Genomic DNA, 20,135 nt, shown 5'->3' with positions numbered 1-20,135 from the left:
TGTATGATGCTTATAATGTTTATATGTATATTTTTACTAAATGTACTTGACCTACAATGATTTAACACACAAAAATATTAGCTTACCATTTTACTCAGACAAAATTATTTATCTATTTTTTTAATGTTTATTTATTTTTGATAGAGACAGAGTGCGAGTGGGGCATGGGCAGAGAGAAAGGGAGACACAGAATCTGAAGCAGGCTCCAGGCTCTGAGCTGTTAGCACAGAGCCCAACGCGCGGCTCGAACTCATGAACCATGAGTCATGACCTGGGCCGAAGTCAGATGCTTACCTGACTTAGCCACCCAGGCGCCCCTATTTATTTATTTTTTTAGATAATGACATATCTTTGAGCCCTTAGGTCTTGGAATTACATACCCTATATTCTACTCTTGTCTTTAATCTTAATTTACACTTATGCCCTGCATTGCCCTTTATGTTAGAGATGAATTAAGTACATGATACTGTATATTTTAAGACAAAAAGACATGAAAAGAAATGGGTGATTAAGAGAGGAATGGCAGGCGTGCCTAATTGTCTGTCGGTTAAGCATCTGGCTCTTGATTTCAGCTCACGTCATGATCTCAGAGTTCATGGGATCGAGCCCCAAGTTGGGCTCTGTGCTGACAGCACAGAGCCTGCTGGGGATTCTCTCTCTCCCTCTCTCTCTACCCTTCTCTCACTCACTTGTGCTCTCTCTCTCAAAATAAATAAACTTTTTATAAAAAGAGAGGAATGACAAAGAGAAAAGGAGAAAAAGTAGGATAGAGAAAAGATAGAATGAAGAAAGAAGCAGGCCACTGCTCAAATTTTCACTCTGCTGTTTAATACTTAACCATCCTTGAGAAAGTTACATAAGCTTTCTATGTCCCAGTTTTCTCATCTTAACTATAGGGATAAGAATATATATCTTACAGAATTGTTATGAAATTATATGTAAAGTATTTAATGTGCTTTGAAACAGTCCTTGGCAACAAACAGAGGGTTACTGGAACGGTTGTGGGAGGGGGGATGGGCTAAATGGGTAAGGGGAATTAAGGAATCTACTCCTGAAATCATTGTTGCACTATATGCTAACTAATTTGGATGTAAATTAAAAAAAGAAAATTAAAAGAAAAAAAAAAAGAAACAGTCCTTGGCAAATAGTAAAAGCTTAGGTGGAAGCAACTGTTAATATTTATTATATTCTTAACATGTGGGCACTGGAGTCAGATTTTCTGGGTTCAAATGCTGGCCCTTTTGCTTACTAGGTAAAGCTGTGACTACAGGAAAATCATTTAACTTTTTTGTGCTTCAATTTTCTCATTTCCAAAATGGGGGAAATTATAGCAGGGTTGTTATGAGGATTAAAACTGACATACGTAAAACTTAGAATATTCCCTGCCTCATAAGAAATGGTCAATAGATATTTGCTGGCATGGTTCTCATAGTTAAAGGAGCAAAGCATTTGGAAATGATTAGGAAATCAGAAGTATAGGAGCATGCACAATTTTTCTTTCTTCCTTTCTTTCCTTTTTTTTTTTTTTTTTTTTTGGAGGAGAAAAGGAAAATAGTTCTGTAGTAGTTTTGTTATACCATTTACCTACAGCTTTAAGTGAAATCTTCTGGTAAGGGCAGGATTATGTTTATGTTCAAGTTCCCATTACAAAATTGCATACAGAATCATGCTATTTTCACATCAGAAGAGGAGCTTCCAAGTCATCTATTCTGGAGCCCCAGAATTGCCTACATTCACACAAATGGTTAGTGGAAGCACTAAGGATGGAAGGCACCACATAATTCCTAGTGCGCTATGTTTTCCCCCGTCACCATGTGGCCTCCATATTAGATACTGGAACTTGCTCTAGAAGCGATTTAACTTAGTTTGACACTAAGTAATCATGTGACCATATGGTTGAAAAAGAAGCACTGATATAGTTAATTATGTATATTTTCTATTTTATTTTTTAGAGGATATTACTTTTATCTGGTGTCAAAAGAGAGATTGAAATGCTATGAAGAAAATCTCGAAATTTTTTTTATTTTAACTTCCAATGTAGTTAACATACAGTGTTATATTAGTTTCATATGTACAATATTGTGATTCAACAATTTCATACATCACCCAGGGCTCGTTATGACAAGTGCACTCCTTAATCCCCAGCACCTATTTCACCCATCCCCCCCAACCACCTCCCCTCTGGTAACCATCACTTTGTTCTCTATAGTTAAGAGTTTGTTTCATGGTTTGTCTCTCTCTCTCTCTTTTTTTTTTTTTTTTACCTTTGCTCATTTATTTAATTTCTTAAATTCACATATGAGTGAAATCATACAGTACTTGTCTTTCTCTGACTTATTTCGCTTAGCATTTTACTCTCTAGCTCCATCCATATTGTTGCAAGTGGCAGGATTTCATTCTTCTCTTATGGCTGAATAATATTCCATTGGGTGTACATACCACATCCAGTCATTAATCAATGGATACTTGGGCTGCTTCCATGATTTGGTTATTGTAAATAATGCTGCTAAATATAGGGATGCATGTATCCCTTTAAATTAGTGTTTTTGTATTGTTTGGGTAAATACCCAGGAGTACAATTACTGGATTATAGGGTAGTTCTATTTTCGGTTTTTTGAGGAACCTCCATACTGTTGTCCATTGTGACTGCGCCAGTTTGCATCCCCCCAATAGTATAAAAGGGTTCCTTTTTTCCACATCCTTGCCAACACTTGCTGTTTCTTGTGTTTGGATTTTAGCCACTCTGATGGGTACGATGTGATATCTCATTGTAGTTTGGACTTGCATTTCCTCCATGATGAGTGATTTTTGAGCATCTTTTCATATGTCTGTTGGCTACCTGGTATCATCTCAATTTTTTAATGTTATAGGCCCCTTTTCTTCTGTTCATATCAAGAACAGTTCTGGGCAAGGCCAAAGAAAGCTACTTTAGTTCTCTCCTACCAGATCTTATCACAGGCATGTAACAGGGAAGCAAGCTTCTAAGCTGCTAGCACTACGGGTAGTACCTGCCTGTTGGTGGTCTGCTAGTGTAAGGCGGCAGAGCAGAAATAGTAACTGACAGATACTGCGCTTAAGAATTGAACTAAACTCTATCATCACCTAGTAACATGGGTGATGTTTTTTATTCCTAAAAGGTACCTCTCACAAAATCATAGTTATAACTCCTGTTGTGTTAGTGTCTCATATTCTAATGTCAAATCATTGGAATATAATTTTATATCATGGGTCAATTTGGATGTAATTCGTCTCCTGTTGACCAATTTATTGTAACAATAATTACCAAAACATATGAAAGACATACTTTTTTAGCTGTAATTAGCTATGCCTATTACATAGCTATAATTTTTAAAGTATAACATACATGCAGTAAAGGACCCGATCATTAGTGTACCACTCAATGAACTGTCACAAAGTTAACAAATATAAATAATTACCACTCCCAAGAAATAGAAACTTACCTACATCCCAGAATCCCCCATGCTCCTTGCTAGTTTTATTCCCATCTTCAGCCCCCTGTCCCCAGTCCCACTTACTCCCGTTCCCAGTATGCCCCAGTAAAGGTAATTATTCTACTGACCATTCATTAGTGTTTGCTGGGTTTGAAACTTGTATAAATAGTATCATACAGTACACATAGGAGTTCTAGTTGCTCCACATCTTTGTCGATGTTTGATGTCAGCCTTTTTCATTTTAGGCATAGTGGTAAATCACTGTGGCCTTAGTTTGCATTTCTCTGATGACTAATGAAATTAAGCAATTTTTTTTTAACATTTATCTATTATTGAGAGACAGAGAGAGACAGAGCATGAGCAGGTGAGAGGCAGAGAGAGGAGGAGACACAGAATCCGAAGCAGGCTCCAGGCTCCAGCTGTCAGCAGAGAGCCGGAGGCAGGGCTCAAACTCACAAAACGCGAGATCATGACCTGAGCCTAAGTCAGATGCTCAACTGACTGAGCCACCCAGGCCCCAAGAGATTAAGCACTTTTTATTTGTTTATTGGCCATTTGGATAGCTTTTCTTTTTAAAACAATTTTTTAGTGTTTATTTTTGAGAGAGAGAGAGCGTGTGCGTGCGTGCGCGCGCGCATGAGTTGGGGGAGGGGCAGGGAGAAAGGGAGACACAGAATCTGAAGCAGGTTCCAGGCTCTGAGCTGCCAACACAGAGCCTGACACTGGGCTCCCAACTCATGAATAAGTTACTTTGGTTTTTTTGATTTTAATTATTATTCTTTTCTTTTCTTGTTTCTTTAATGTTTATTTTTGAGAGAGAGAGAGAAAGAGAGAGACAGAGCACAAGTAGGGGAGAGGCAGAGAAAGAGAGGGAGACACAGAATCCAAAGCAGGCTCCAGGCTCTGAGCTGTCAGCACAGAGCCCAATGTGGGGCCCAACGCAGGGCTCGAACTCACAAACCTCGAGATCATGACCTGAGCTGAAGTCGGACACCTAACCAACTGAGCCACCCAGGCACCCCAGATAGCTTTTCTTATGAAGCGCCAATAAGTTTTTTGCTCACTTTTAAATGGACTTTTCTGTTTTTTTCTTATTGATTTGTAAAAATTCTTATGTACTCTATAATGTGACTTTTGTCAGACACACACACACACACAATCTTAAATATCTTTTCCCACTCTATTCTTACCTTTTCAGTCTCTTAATAGTGTTTAAGAGAAGTTCATTTTAACAGTTCAGTTTATCAATCATTTTTGCGTGTATGGTTAGTGGTTTTATGTCTTATTCAAGAAATATTTGCCTAATCCAAGGCCATGAAGATATTCTCCTACTTTATCTTCTAGAAAATTATTGGTTTTTCATTTCACATTGAGATCTTCAATCCAATTAGAATTGATATTTTATACAGCGTGAGGTAGGGAAAGACCATAAGGTTTTGCTGAGATTTGTCAATGTGATAAAGATAAAATTCAAGTGCAAAGAAATAAACTCAGATTATAAGTCCAAAGAAAAAAGTACGGAGGAATAACCTACTATTTTAATTCTTAAAAAATTAATAGACTTAGGGTGCCTCAGTGGCTCAGAGTCACCTGCTGAGAGTCCAATTCTTGATCTCAGCTCAGGTCTGAATCTTAGGCTCGTGAGTTGAAACCCTGCTTTGAGGTTCTGTGCTGGGCATGAAGCCTACTTAAACAAAAAATTAATAGACTTAATTTTCTTAGAGCAGTTTTAGGTGTACAGAAAAATTGAGCAGGAAGTACAAAGAGTTCCAAATAAATATCCAGTTTCCCTCACAGCTTCCCCTGTTATTTACATCTTGTATTAGTGTGGTACATTTGTTACAACTGATGAACCAATATGCACACATTATTAACTGAAGTGCATAGTTTACATTAGGATTTATTCTTTGCATTGTACAGCTGTAGGGTTTTTGACAAGTGCATCATGACATAACCTTAGTTTTTAAATTTTTTCTCACCTTTGCAGTGAATAACAGATGTCACCATCTTTCAATATATACTTTTTATTAGCAGAGCTGAAAGGTTGAAGTAAAATGAGCAAATAATGTTAAATATTACATCCTTAAATGAGAAACATTTGACAAAATATTTAAACTATTTGGTGAGGAAAATAAAATGTGTTGACCTATGATACAAAATACGTGAGTGCCCTAGGTCATGAATTTATATTCTGCCACTAAGGAATTTGGCTTTTTCATAGAAGTTATGCAGTTGGCTGTTGTATGCATGACAAAATACTACTGGCACTGTCCTCATAGTACCTGCCAAAAAACAACCAATAGAATAAAAGTCAAATGAAATCGGTCCACAGCTATTTGTAATTTTGTTGCTAAAAGCATGAAGAAAACCCAGTAAGCACTAATCTGCCAGAGCAACATGGAAAGTACCATGCCGTATCAAGCACAAATCCATCTGTGCTAGTGTTTTTCCTTGTTAACAGAGGCTGTTGATGAAAGCTGCTACTCAAACCCCTTTTAACCTAAATTCATAAAATTCCATAATTATTTTAGATCATCAGCCAGATTCTCTATGAGCCAAACCTATTCTTAGAACTTTAACTGATACAGCAATTCATTATTTTTGTAGCTTGCTGAGAACCCTTCTGTAATTTTTTTGTGACTATCTAAATTTTATCACATTTAAATGTGTTAAGAATATCTACATTCTGTTCCCAGGCTATTTATCCAATCACATCCTTCACTCCTCACTTCTACCAGCACTCAAAGCCTTTCTTTTTTCATTCTTCAAGGAAACTAACTTCAAGGGACTAATGGTAGTTCTGTAAAGCAGTGATTAACAGTAGGGCCAGGAGGGACCATAGTGGATTATCATAAAATGTCTCCATGGACACATGGTGATTCTGATATTCAAGTGAAATCTGTGCCTGCCACCACCCATTCTGTAACATGAGCAGGCTGTTTATCATCCAATTGGCATTGCTTGAAATTTCCCTTCTCTGTGCCATTACTTACGCTGTACTTGTGATTTCTTAATTGTACATAGTCTTCAAGGCCTCTGTCACAGTCGGCTGCTCCGTGAAACATTTCCTGTGTCTTGCAGCAAGAATTGATTTTTGCCCTCTCCAAACACCTCACACTAACTCTTGTCATAGGCTACCCTGCGTAATTTAGGAACTTGTCTTCTGTCTCCTACCAGACTGTAAGTCCCCCAAGGAAAGAGTCTGAAAATCACATTTATCCTTGCATGTCATATAATACTGTGCCTAATTTCTTAACACATCTAGTTGTTTAGTAAATATCTGCTGAGTGAATTTTACCTTATATTATGCATGGAACCCTTTCAAACTCAGCTGAGCTGTCTATGAGCAAGTAAAGGTAAAAGTATTTGGTAGTCCTAGCAGGGCACAAGTTAAATATTTGCACTGTTGTAGAAAACAAAACACAAAAAACGAAACAAACAAACGAAAAAACACTTTACACTGAGATAAAACAGAGAGAAATATATATCAAAACGGGCCTATGGCTATCTATAGCATTCTAATACTTTCATTAATTTATAGTATTTAATTTAGAACTTTGGAGATAATTTATGGGAGAACCATGTTGAAAATCCTATAGACGATGGGAAATATAAAGTAATGACTGGGGAGAATAATTTAGAAGAATAAGACTAAATTGAGTACATACGCAATAATAACCAAAGAAAGTAATCACCGCTAACACTTAGAGCACTTATTATCAGCCATGGATTAGACTAATACTTCATTTGTATCTCACCTTTAAACCTCACAACAATCCTTTGAGATACAATTGTTTAAGATAGTAGTATGAATTCCCTCATTTACACATGAGAAAATAGGCATGAAGAAGGTCATTGGCTTGTTTTATTTCTCTTACCATTTGTCATTAAGTAGTAGAGCCTGCATTCAAACCTAGTCTACCTCCTACTCTTGACCGTAATTCTGCTTTGACAGTAATTTAGGATGTTCATCCATGTATCCATTTATTCATCCATGTATTCAATACACATTGAGGTGTACTCCGTGCTGGACACTCTGCTGAGTACTGGGAATAAAGAGTCAAAAACAGTCTTGACTCTTAAGGAGCCTATAGATTATTAGAAAAGGCAGACGAGGGTTTCCAGGGAAATCTCTTCTAACGAGTTGACTTTCTTAAAGAAAGAGCTAGGCAAAAAAAGGAAGGGAAGTGTAGTAAGTATATATATTAATGGTATATATGCCATTTCAAGGAAATGATACATGCAAATACCAAAGGATACACAGAATTTTGTATGCTTGAGGTGAATGGAATATTGTATGTTTGAAGTGCTGTAGGTACAGTTTGGGTGAAACATATAAACTAAGTCTAGATTATGAAGATCAGCTAATTTACATTTCTATTGAAGGAATCACCCTAGAAATACTTGCTTATATTCCAGTTATTACTAGTTTATTGAACAAATCACTAGCATTTTATTGCATAACTGTAAGAAGGGCTGAATGTTGAATTTGGAAAGGTTTGAAAAAATGCTAAATGAAAATAGTCTTAATTGGTAATTTAATTGCTCTAACTCTCTCCTAAAAAAATAATGAAAGGAAGCTTTAAATAAAATCCGGTACAAATACTGTATTTTCAATAATTCATTAAATTTCTAGAAAATTGCTGATATTAATGAAAAATTTACACGTGGGTTTTTTAGTCACCATTTCATTTGTAAAAATGAAACAGTTACTTGAAAAAACTCAATAGTTTTGTAATTGGCTTTTAGATCTAGAAGATGGCCAAAAACAAGCTATGGTTAGTGAACGGACAGAAGCCTTTACTACTGCTCGAAATTTATTGGCCTCTGGAGCTGATGCTATCGAAAGGATTATGTCGTCATACAAAGAGGTACTTGCATATCTTGTTTTCAATTTGATTCAAATAAAATATTTGAATATCAAGAAAGATGTAAATTATCAGATATACTTAGCATTTTGAAAGCATCTTTTCTCTACTATAAATTCCTAAAACTGTAATCAAGATAAAGGCAGCAACTCCTAAGTGTTTTGATGCTAATACTATTTGAGTTTTACACTCTCAATTGAAACTCCCCTTTTTCGGTGTATAGTTTTCTTTTCTTTCTTTTTTTTTTTAATGTTTTTTTGTTTATTTTGAGACAGAGCGAGTAAGTGCACAAGGAGGGGAGGGGCAGAGAGAGAGAGGGAGAGTGAGAATCCTAAGCAGCCCCAGCCCTATCAGCTAGAGCCTGACTTAAGGGCTTGATCTCAAGAACAGTGAGATCATGAACTGAGCCCAAATCAAGAGCAGGGCACTCAACTGACTGAGCCGCAGAGGCGCCCCTAGTATGACATATCTGTTTAAAAAAAAAAAGTCTATTAGGTGTGGATTCTGGAACCAGAGAACCTACATTTAAAAGCTTACTCCAGTATTTACAAATTATGTGAACTTCATCAAGTTCCTTAACCTATCTGCATTTGTTTCCTCATGTGTGAAGTGGGGATAATGACGGCAATGATTTTGTAGGGTTGTTGTGAGTCAATGCATGTAGAATATTTAAAACAACAGGGGCATCTGGGTGGCTCAGTCGGTTAAGCATCGAAGCTTTGGCTTAGGTCATGATCTCATGGTTCGTGAGTTCAAACCCTGTGTGGGGCTCTTGCTGACAGCTCGGAGCCTGGAGCCTGCTTTGGATTCTGTGTCTCCCTCTCTCTCTCTCTGTCCCTCCCCTGCTCACTCTCTGTCTCTCTCTGTCTCTCTCAAAAATAAATAAACATTAAAAAAATCATAATAATTATAAAAATAACACATATTAAGGAATTCAATCACCGCTAGCCAATAATATCATTTATATACTTTGCAAACTTGTACTCATCGTTCATGACAAGTCAAGCCTCACCAACCGCATATAAAATCCTCTTGTGATTCCACCTTCTTCCCCACCTTCCTTGCAGAGTCTGGGTCTTCCTTCTCCGTGTCCCAGTAAATCTGATGCTTTACCACATTACAATTGTCTGTCTGCTCACCAGACCTTGAGTGGAAAGCAGCAACTTACTCATCTTTGCAGTCCTAATCATTTTAATACTTGGAATATTGTATGTGGTCAAGAAATATTTGCTGAAAGAATGGTATTAAGACCTGAAGATGTCACAGTGTTAAAATTAGAAATTATTTATTTCAGATATTATATAATATTCCCATGATTAATCATTTTCACCATTAATTTACTCTTTTGGCTTTTGTATCAATATGAATCACCAGACCATCATTATAAATTTATCTGCCTATTAAATCAGCCTTGAATAGACCATATAAAAGAGTAAGAAAGTTTGTGATTTGCTGACAAAAGTTTTCAGTGTCATTCAACAACTGATTTATTGAAAGGATTTTTTTTTTTTTAAAAAAAGTAAAACCGATTGTTTAGGTCATATACCAAAACAACTCAGCTTTAAATTTTTCTTCAAATAATAATTTTGATAATGTGTACATCGTTTTTAAGATAGGTTTTTGATGTAATAAATCATTTATTAAAATTAAATGACAAATCAAAGTTTTACGCATCTCATATTAAAATACTTTGCTACCTAAGTCACAGAAAGAAATCGACTAGTTTTTTCTACATTGTATCCAATACAAGAAATAATTTAATTTTGCTTTATTTTCCCTGAATATACTTGGGATCATAGAATGTTCACATCTAAAGAATCTTACCATTGCTGTAACAGCACAAGCAAGAACCATGCGTTCTCTCTGCTGGTTCCAGAAGAAACAAGATTCCTCTCTAGAGTAAGAGTCCTAGGGCAAACTCCCTGCCTTGTATCCCAAAGTAATTTGTCAACAGTCATATGCTCACTCTGCCTACTCCACCTTGCATTCTAGCATATTAACTCATTGCCTCTTGCCTTTCTTTAACTGACCCATACATTTCATTTTGGACCCATACATTTCATTTTGGATTTTTTCCTCTATGCAAATACATTTACCTGAGTTTCTTTTGAATCTGTATGTTGTTAATTCTTGGCTCTGTTTTGCTCCACTTGGGGACTCAAGGGATTCTTCTAGATAACATTTTAGAAATTACCGATTAAAGAGTTACAACATTAATATACAGAAATGAATATTTCTCACATAGTAGAGACGTGTGCTAGAAGGCTATTGATAACTATACATACTCATTTACGGCTTAGGTTTTGCACACACATAAATCTTACACAAATGTCAGCATTGTTGTATTATCCCACAATTTATTAGTGACATGCCTTGCTTATTGGTACCAATTTCCTAGTAAATATTCCCATAAGGGAATGGTTTTTGTACTTTTCTTTTCACTGAGAAAGATGGTCTTGACAGGAGATGAGTCACCTTTCACATTACCCTGATAACAACAAGGTATTATTTTAATAGAAAAACAGCAAGGGATTCAACCTAAATTGGACAACTGGCAGAATAAGAGCAAGACACCATTCTACTTAGCCTTAGGGACTAAAACAGAGATTTATCTCATTTTTAATCTCACTCAGAATAAAAGTCAGATTTAATGTTTTTCTTTGGGCATATAAATCATGTTTGGCTGGAAAAGAAGCTGAACTATGGGATTTGGACTAAAAAGGATTTGAAGCTTTTCACTGAGCTCACTTCCAGTATTGATATCCTCTGACAGGAGTGTTTTCTTTGGCGAAGCTTAGGAATTTTGACAATCGATTTGACTTAAAAACATTCATTTCATAATAAGGAAAAAAACCCTATTTTTCTTATATTTAAAATCTTCCATTTTAAATTGAAAAAAGATATCAAAACAAAGGATTGTTATTTCATTGAATGACGTTAAGCTTTTCACAAAATTTCTAATTTTCTGGAAATAAAATTTGTCATGCAAACAGGAGCCAAATCAGAAATTTGATTGAAAGATTTTAAGCCTCACTAACATTCTGAAATCTTTACATTTTATTTTGAACACTCATTTGAATGAATAATTTTTATGGGTTTTATAATTCCAATCAAATTTACATTGACACTGTGTTATTTTGTTCTCTTGGTAAGCCTTTTCTGTTATTTTTTATCATTAACAGATGTATTATTTTTTTCATGTATTATGAAATAAGATCTTTAATATTAAATCAAGAAGCTAATAGATCGCATATTTATTTAAAAGTCTATCTGGAGTATATTAACTCTATTTTATCTCTGTGCTGATTTTAGATCACAGAATTAGCAGGCTATACTGCTCGAGTGTACAATATGTTTTGGGTCTTTGATGAAGTAAAAAGAGGCATTTATAAGAGAGCTGCTGTCATGCAAGAGTCTGAAAACCATAGCAAGAATGGAGTTAACATAGAATTACCCCTCAGTGACACATTGGAAATCAAAGGTATTAAAGCAAATGTTTTATATTTTCCTATTTTGAAATGCTTACTTTATCAACAGAACCAAAATTTTTTAGAAGATCACTGTTATTAGTTACCAAGAGCTAATATTTACTTATTTAAACAACTATTCCTAAAGTTAGTGTCACAGTTTGAGGAGTGGTGACTAACATTACCAAGAAAAAATTATGCTATTTTATTTAGAACAAATTTCTAGAATTATTTTTAGAAACTGAACATATGGCAGGATGAATTGTTTGCTTTTAAAATTCAAATACAGAATTAGAGCTAACATTTTATTGTTCTTCATTATTCTATATTTTTTAACTTAACTTTAATTATCACATTTTAAAAAATTGTGTTATTCCACACCTTAATTCTCTTATTGCAGCATTGTATTTTTTCTGTAGGGAAGGTTAATTTAGTGAAATAAACAATTATAAAGAATATAGCTAGGTTATATCAGATAGAGTTTATCTCATTATGCTCTCATTATGATGTTGACATTAGATTATTGTATAATGTTTCTGAGAAATATTTTCCAAATATATGTGTCAGAATGTCCAAATTTACATTAAACCTCTTTTGAGATGTAGATACAACATATACTAGCTTTTATAACTTAAACTATTCCTTAACTTTTAGGAAGAGTTATTGATGTGGATCATGGAATTATTTGTGAAAATGTTCCCATAATTACACCAACGGGAGAAGTGGTGGCTTCCAGGCTAAACTTCAAAGTAAGATGATATTCAAGAATCTTCTGATTGTTGCCATCACACTAATACAAAACAACTCAGAATTCATGTACCTTATGTTAAGTACTTGGAGGAGCATATGGAAAGGAGGGGAAATCAAGAAAGGTATGCATAGTGGCTCAATTACAGAAGCAGTTCCTCAGAAAGCAAAGAGAAAGAGAAATTTGATTTCTACTGCTTTTTTGCTGGGGTGAAAATCAAAATTTCTCAGTGCACTGAGGGCCCATACAAGGTAACTTTTGGGAATAATAGAGAAATTCCTCAGAAATTAATATCTGGAAAAAAGATTTTAATTTTTTCCTTATAGGGATTACTCAAAATATATAAGCCTATGTTGTAATGTATCTACTAAAATATAAGGAAGAGGTCATTAGCAAGTTTACTTCTGCTATTATATATTCTCTAAATATAATTTATATTTCCAATAATCACCTCTTCCATAGGAAGAAATAATCAGAAGATTCATGGATTGGAATTTAGTGTTTAATTTTGTTGAGATTAAGAGTTGTTATTTATTATTCTATGTCTTGGTAACAAAAACCAAGAAGTGAAAATTGCTTAGTAAACCAGAGGCCCTAATTTAAAGCATTGTAAAATTTGAACAAACATTTTTGGAATTCAAGCACACAATAATTCTCTGATAAGCATTAATGACTACAATGAAGGCATCTAAATTTACAAAGACATGATTGGACTTGGTAACAGAATTACAAACATGACAACACACATACTAATGATTTCAGCATGGACCTCAGTCTAAGTTTAATTATTACAGATGTGCTTGCAAATGAATAAGCGTTCTGGAAGATGATAAGTACTGAACATGGGAAAATTCTGTGTTAATAAATATAGGAGAAATTGTGTTTGTTTTGAGAGAGAGAATGAGTGGGGGGAGGGGCAGAAAGAGAGACTCTTAAGCAGGCTCCTCAGTGTAGAGGCTGATTTAGGGATTAATCCCATGACCCTGGGATCATGACCTGAGCTGAAATCAAGAGTCGGATGCTTAATCGACCAAGCCACCCAGATGCCTGAGAAATTGTATTTAAATTACAATTTGGTTAGGCTTTATTTTTCCATTTATAGACTTACAGAATGATTTAATTACTTGGATATGATCATGAGTACCAATTAGGTGCTAATGATGCACCATAATCTTAAGTAGATTTGAAATAAAACATTTGAAGGGGCATATATGGAATGTTTAATTATTTATTAATAGTTTAGCAATTTTTTATTTATGACTTGTTATACAGAGTTTGTCAGGTTATGTTTTGTAGTATCAATTCTTGTTCCATTTATTAAATAGTATTAAGAGTCTTGAATTATACCACCTACTAACTACATTATTATGGACACATCACACTCTTTCTGTGAAAAAGTTCAGGGCTCAGTTTGTTTTTTATACAAAATGAATTTAAAAATACTTAATCTAATGAAATGTCATCAATTTTGAAGTTCTACAAAGATATATGTTAATATAGTATACTTTATGATAGTTGGCTTTGTTTCTGACTCGGGGAGTTTTATTTAAAAAGTGTCAGGTCCCTAAAATATAATGAAAATTCTGTTTCCTATATATACATTGACAAACAGGTTTCTAGAGGAAAAGGTTCTTATCCATTATGGGATTAAAAAACTATTTGATAAAGAAAATTCAGTGATGTGGGAATTATTTTTGCTTCACACTCACTGTTAAACATAAGAAAACTTATGCTAATAAAATAATACGAATATAGAAAAGGCTTCTATTATGACTCAAATGTGTTAAATTTCTGAGAATTCCTAATAGAGAATGATGCTATTAAAATATTTCGTGAATATGCCTTTTGCCATGCCACATACCTTTAAAAAAATCATTTAGGAGGTATTTATGCTTCTACAAAATTAAACTTCCTTAACCCTCTCTCTAGTGACAGAGTGCAGTAAATCACAAAATTAATTCTTTCTGGGTTCTTCCCAGGATTTTCTTCAAACTTTATTCTATCAAAATAACTTTTCAGTTGGCTACAATTAGGGAGAAAAAATATCTATAGTAAAATGTTTAGACTCAAGCTCACTGCTGTCTTATGTCCTTGTGGTAGCTGCCTTCAGTGCTTGAAATGTTCTTTCTCCTGCTCTGACTGGCTGTTTCTTGTCACGCAGGCTCAGCCTAAACGTTACCTCCTCAAAGAGGATTTTCCTGTCCACCCATTCAAAAGAAGCATCCCCCTACCACCTCCAACCCCACAATGCCACCATTGGCATTGGCATTCTTTCCCAAATGAATCTTTCTTGTTTTGCCATTATAAAAGTATTTATCACTGCTTAATTTTTGTTCACATGTTTCTTGCCGTCTTTCCCATTGGAATATAAGCTCTATGAAAACAGAAATGTGTCTTGGGTAGCACTGTAGCCCTTGTGCCTAGAAGAATGTCTGGCACATGGTAGATATCCAATCAGTGTTTACTAAGGAAATCTAATTATTTAGACAGAACATAAATCTGAACCATTTTGGCTTTACATATACTTATTGTATACATCCCTAGCTCCTTTATCTTAACCTCCTTCCCAATCCTTCCCTTTTTTCTTTCCCTTCCTTCCTCTTCCCACCACCTTCTTTCAACAAGAAGATTCCAGCTTATGTTATACACAATATGTAGACACGGAAGTGATCCCTTATACTGACATAATGCAAATAATATAGTGTTTTTTCACCTTTGAGTTTTCTTTTTTTTTTTTAATTTTATTTATTTATTTATTTATTTATTTATTTATTTATTGGGTGAGGGGGGTAGAGAGAATGGAAGAGAGAGTGAATCCCAAGCAAGCTCTGTGCAGGCTAACAGCACAGAACCTCGGTGCTCAATCTCAAAAACTGTGAGATCATGACCTGAGCCAAAATCAAGAGTCAAACCCTTAACAGACTGAGCCACCCAGGCGCTCCTTCATCACTGAGTTTTAAATATGACATATTCTATATCACTGATACTTAGATATTTGTGTCTCTATTATACAAAACTGTATCTACAAGCATACAGATTTCTGCCTTTCATACATTGATGCTCTATTCACTTTTTAGTACTGATTACAAAATATCATTTGTTCTTAGAAATGTTCTTATCAGTGTTCTTAAGGCAAATTTTTAAATGCTGTTCTTTTTCCTTGTTTTTTACAATGCCTTTTAAATACCACACTAAGACAACTTCCTGATTCTATTGGGTGGAATGGGAATTCATGAAACTTAACTGTTTACATTTAAATGATAAATAAGATGGAAGATTCTAAAGAGAAGCATCCAACTGATAATGGATAAATAACTTATTTTATATATATATACATATATGTTTTAATTCATTCCTAGAATTATATATTATACATATACAACATATGTAACATATATATAACACATATAACATATATATAACATATATGACATATATATGTATATATATATATATACATATATATATGTTTTAATCCATTCCTAGACATAAGACTAAATTATAGTCTTCTTGCTTTCCTCTCTCTTGGCTTGGTAAATGTATTTTCCCCATCTGTGAACAAAACAGAATTAGAATCATTTCATCTCTCTGATGAGCTTTTGTGATTGTGTAACATTTCAGACTGCTGAAATAGAAAATTGAACCAACCATCTGGATCTTAGAATAAACTTTGCTTTATAGCTAATAACTCCAACTGACAAATACAACAAAGTTGTATTTGAATTCAGTATAAATTTAGTCAAATATTAATATAAATAAAGTCAAATTTAATATATGTTAATTTAAAATTTTATACTTTCTTATTTCCCATGTGGTTTTGTTTCTACATATATGTATAACATCTGATGACAGGACCTCAATTAAAATTTTAGAAATCCAGTGCTCATTCCAAGAAGGTCTATTTCCTTTGGAGTTGGATTATCTTATCATGCTATTAGCCTCAGAGCAAAGTCAAAGCCAAATTTGATGTTCTCAGTTGTGATATATATATTTTTTGAATCCTTGCTAATCCTAGGTTATCATGTGTTTCAAAATTTGCAAAGAATTGCTTTTAAATGCTGCCAAATGAAATCACTTTTAAATATTGCAGTTTATAATTCTATTTCTTACTCTAGGTACAAGAAGGAATGCACCTTTTGATAACTGGGCCCAATGGTTGTGGAAAAAGTTCTCTCTTCAGAATTTTAAGTGGGCTCTGGCCTGTGTATGAAGGAGTCCTCTATAAACCACCTCCCCAACATATGTTCTACATTCCACAAAGGTACGTACATATTTTATATCACAAGAACATTTCATTTTTCTTTTGAATTATATTGATTTCCTTAGGCTCCTCAGTTTGTCATCTTTAAACAAGTTTTCACTCAGAGCAGCTATTAAGGAAATAAAAATTTAGTTATCCAAAAAGTTTTATTATTGCTTTGATTAGAAGTTTCCGGGACAATACCACTTCTTTTTATTTTCACATCTATCTAGATATAATGAGCACTCAAAGACTACAGATGTTAATCTCAAGGAATAGCAAGCTAGTTGAAGGAATAATTTGATTGCTTTAGATGTCAACTTATCTCTTCTCACAGAAAAAATATTACCTGGATAGTATACTAATCTCTTCATCAAGCTGTATACATTCATATGTTCTAAAATTGTTCACTTATATTTTAAGAGCCTTTATAAAATAGTCTCTATTACTGTTATGCTATATTATTAATGATTTGAAACTACCTTAATTAAAATTTTACTCTAAGAATGAGTGTAAAGTAAGCATAGAAATATTTAAAAGGAACATTGTTTCTTTTGAAGTCTTTAGCCATCTTTCCTCATAGGCATTTAGAAATATCTGAATACAAAGTCATACGTGAGAATTTGGAATATTTATTCCTGCTCATCTTTTCCATCTGTCATCACCCTGGGTTAGGTAGACATCACAGAGTACTTACTCCTATTGTGTTAGAACATTCTTCTGTGGAACCTAAAAGAGCACTTAGGCTGGAGGTATAGAACCAGAGCAAATGTGAAATTTATATCAAGTATGGTGCTATCACATGTCTGTCTTGCTCCTTTTCTTTTGTCATAAAGTGCTTGCACCTTCCTGCCCTCTGGTCTAATTTTTAGACCGCATGTTGTAGTTAGGCAGATGAAGTTATGTGGGGTTCTTTGCTTTAAAGTAAGACTTATGGGGCGCCTGCGTGGCTCAGTCGGTTAAGCGTCCGACTCCAGTTCAGGTCACGATCTCGCAGTCCGTGAGTTCCAGCCCCGCATCGAGCTCTGGGCTGATGGCTCAGAGCCTGGAGCCTGCTTCCGATTCTGTGTCTCCCTCTCTCTCTGCCCCTCCCCAGTTCATGGTCTGTCTCTCTCTGTCTCAAAAATAAATAAACATTAAAAACAATTTTTTTTAAAGTAAGACTTATGTTAGCAGTGGAAAGCTACTTGAAGTATAAGAGAATTAAGAAATGTGTTAGCAATAAGAAAATATTGGATGTGAGCAGTGTCATGAATTCTTATGTTTACCACAAAATAGATAACATCTTGTGACACCAGAATCCTTCTCTTTCTCTATATGATTTAAAGTTTCTTGGGAGATCTTCTGAATCTGACAACTAAATTATCCTGCCAAAGCTTAAGTTTCAGACACTAATGTGTTAAGTAAATGGATTTTTAATTTTTAATTTAGATTATAAGGCATAGAATCATGAGGAAAATATTCTATCATAGAATTCTACTCTCAATTCAAATAAAATCATATATATATATATAAATTTTATATTTTAAGCTATTTTAGATTTCCTAAATAATATAAAAGGTACAGTTCGTTGTTTTTTTTTTTTTTTTTTTTTTTTATTATTTTTGAGAGAGACAGAGACAGAATGCGAGTGGGTTAGGGGCAGAGAGAGAGGGAGACACAGAATCCAAAGCAGGCTCCAGGCTCACGTGGGGCCCGAACTCATGTGCCGTGAGATCATGACCTGAGCCAAAGTTGGAGGCTAAACCGACTGAGCCACCCAGGCACCCCAGAAAGGTACAGATCTTGAATATAGCTGTAACCTGAACAACACAAGACATTTCCAAGGCATACAAAAGTGCATAATCAAGCAAAATCATCCTTCAGAAATTAAGGAAAAATAAAGACTTTCCCAGACAAACAAAAGCTGAGGGAATCCATCACTACTAGACCTGCCTGAAATGCTGAAGGGAGTTCTTGAAACTGAAATGAAGCTAGCTAGTAACATGAAAACATATGAACATATACAACACTAGTAAAGGTAAATATATAGTCAAATTCAGAATATTCTAATACTGTAATAAGATGGTATGTTAACCACTTAAATATTAGTATGAAAGTTAGAGGACAGAGTACTAAAAATCACTACAACTCGTGTAACTTTTAAGTGATACACAATATAAAAAGAGATAAATTGTGATATTAAGAACATAAAAGAAAGGGTCGAGTTTTTTAAAAAAAATATAATGATCATTCATTTTTGAGAGACAGAGAGAGACAGAGCATGAGCAGGGGAGGGGGCAGAGAGAAAGGGTGGCACAGAATCCGAAGCAGTTTCCAGGCTCTGAGCTGTCAGCACAGAGCCTGACACAGGGCTTGAACCCATGAACTGTGAGATCATGACCTGAGCCTAAGTTGGATCCTCAACTGATTGAGTCACTTAGGCACCCCAGAGTAGAGCTTTTATATGCAATTGAAGTCAGGTTGTTACCACAAAGTGAAAACCTATAGTAGATTCATAGATAAAAACAAGGGAATCAGCATACTACCACATAAAATCACCAATTCACTCAAAGAAATAAAAGGCATCCAAATTGGCCAGGAGGAGGTCAAACTTTCACTCTTTGTAGATGACATGATACTATTTGGAAAACCCTAAAGATTCCACCAAAAAAATCTGCTAGAACTGATTCATGAATTCAGCAAAGTTGCAGGATATAAAACCAACACACAGAAATCGGTCGCATTCCTATACACCAACAATGAAACAACAGAAAGAGAAATCAAGGAATCTATCCCATTTACAATTGCACCAAAAACCATAAAATACCTAGGAATAAATCTAACCAAAAAGGTGAAAAATCTATACACTGAAAACTATGGACAGCCTATGAAAGAAATTGAAGAAGACACAAAAAAATGGAAAAAGATTCCATGCTCCTGGATAGGAAGAACAAATATTGTTAAAATGTCGATACTACCCAAAGCAATCTACATATTCAATGCAATCCCTATCAAAATAACACCACCATTCTTCACAGAACTAGAACAAATAATCCTAAAATTGTATGGAACCAGAAAAGACCCCAAAGAGCCAGAGCAATCTTGAAAAAGAAAACCAAAGCAGAAGGCATCACAATCCTGGACTTCAAACTATACTACAAAGCTGTAATCATCAAGACAGTATCGTACTGGCACAAGAACAGACACTCAGATCAATGGAACAGAATAGAGAACCCAGAAATGGACCCACAAATGTATGGCGAACTAAACGTTGACAAAGCAGGAAAGAATATCCAATGGAATAAAGACAGTCTCTTCAGCAAGTGGTGCTGAGAAAACTGGACAGCGACAGGCAGAAGAATGAACCTGGACCACTTT

The 20,135-nt window shown here is 34.8% G+C and overlaps 1 protein-coding gene across 1 annotated transcript in view; it reads left to right on the top strand.

Annotated features, from left to right (window-relative positions):
• The window catches only part of ABCD2 (ATP binding cassette subfamily D member 2), a 66,744-nt gene that overhangs the window by 6,171 nt on the left and 40,438 nt on the right, over window positions 1-20,135 (top strand). Inside the window, exons 3-6 of the mRNA XM_060657940.3 lie at window positions 8,202-8,323; window positions 11,633-11,801; window positions 12,442-12,536; window positions 16,651-16,796. Of these exons, the coding sequence (XP_060513923.1) occupies window positions 8,202-8,323; window positions 11,633-11,801; window positions 12,442-12,536; window positions 16,651-16,796 (532 nt within the window). The remainder of the gene's footprint in view (window positions 1-8,201; window positions 8,324-11,632; window positions 11,802-12,441; window positions 12,537-16,650; window positions 16,797-20,135) is intronic.

The sequence above is a fragment of the Panthera onca genome, chromosome B4 (genome assembly GCF_046562875.1).
Source record: "Panthera onca isolate mPanOnc1 chromosome B4, mPanOnc1 haplotype 2, whole genome shotgun sequence".
Lineage (NCBI taxonomy): Eukaryota > Metazoa > Chordata > Mammalia > Carnivora > Felidae > Panthera > Panthera onca.
Note: the sequence above shows the minus strand (reverse complement) of the source record. Positions and strands in the feature narration are given on the sequence as shown.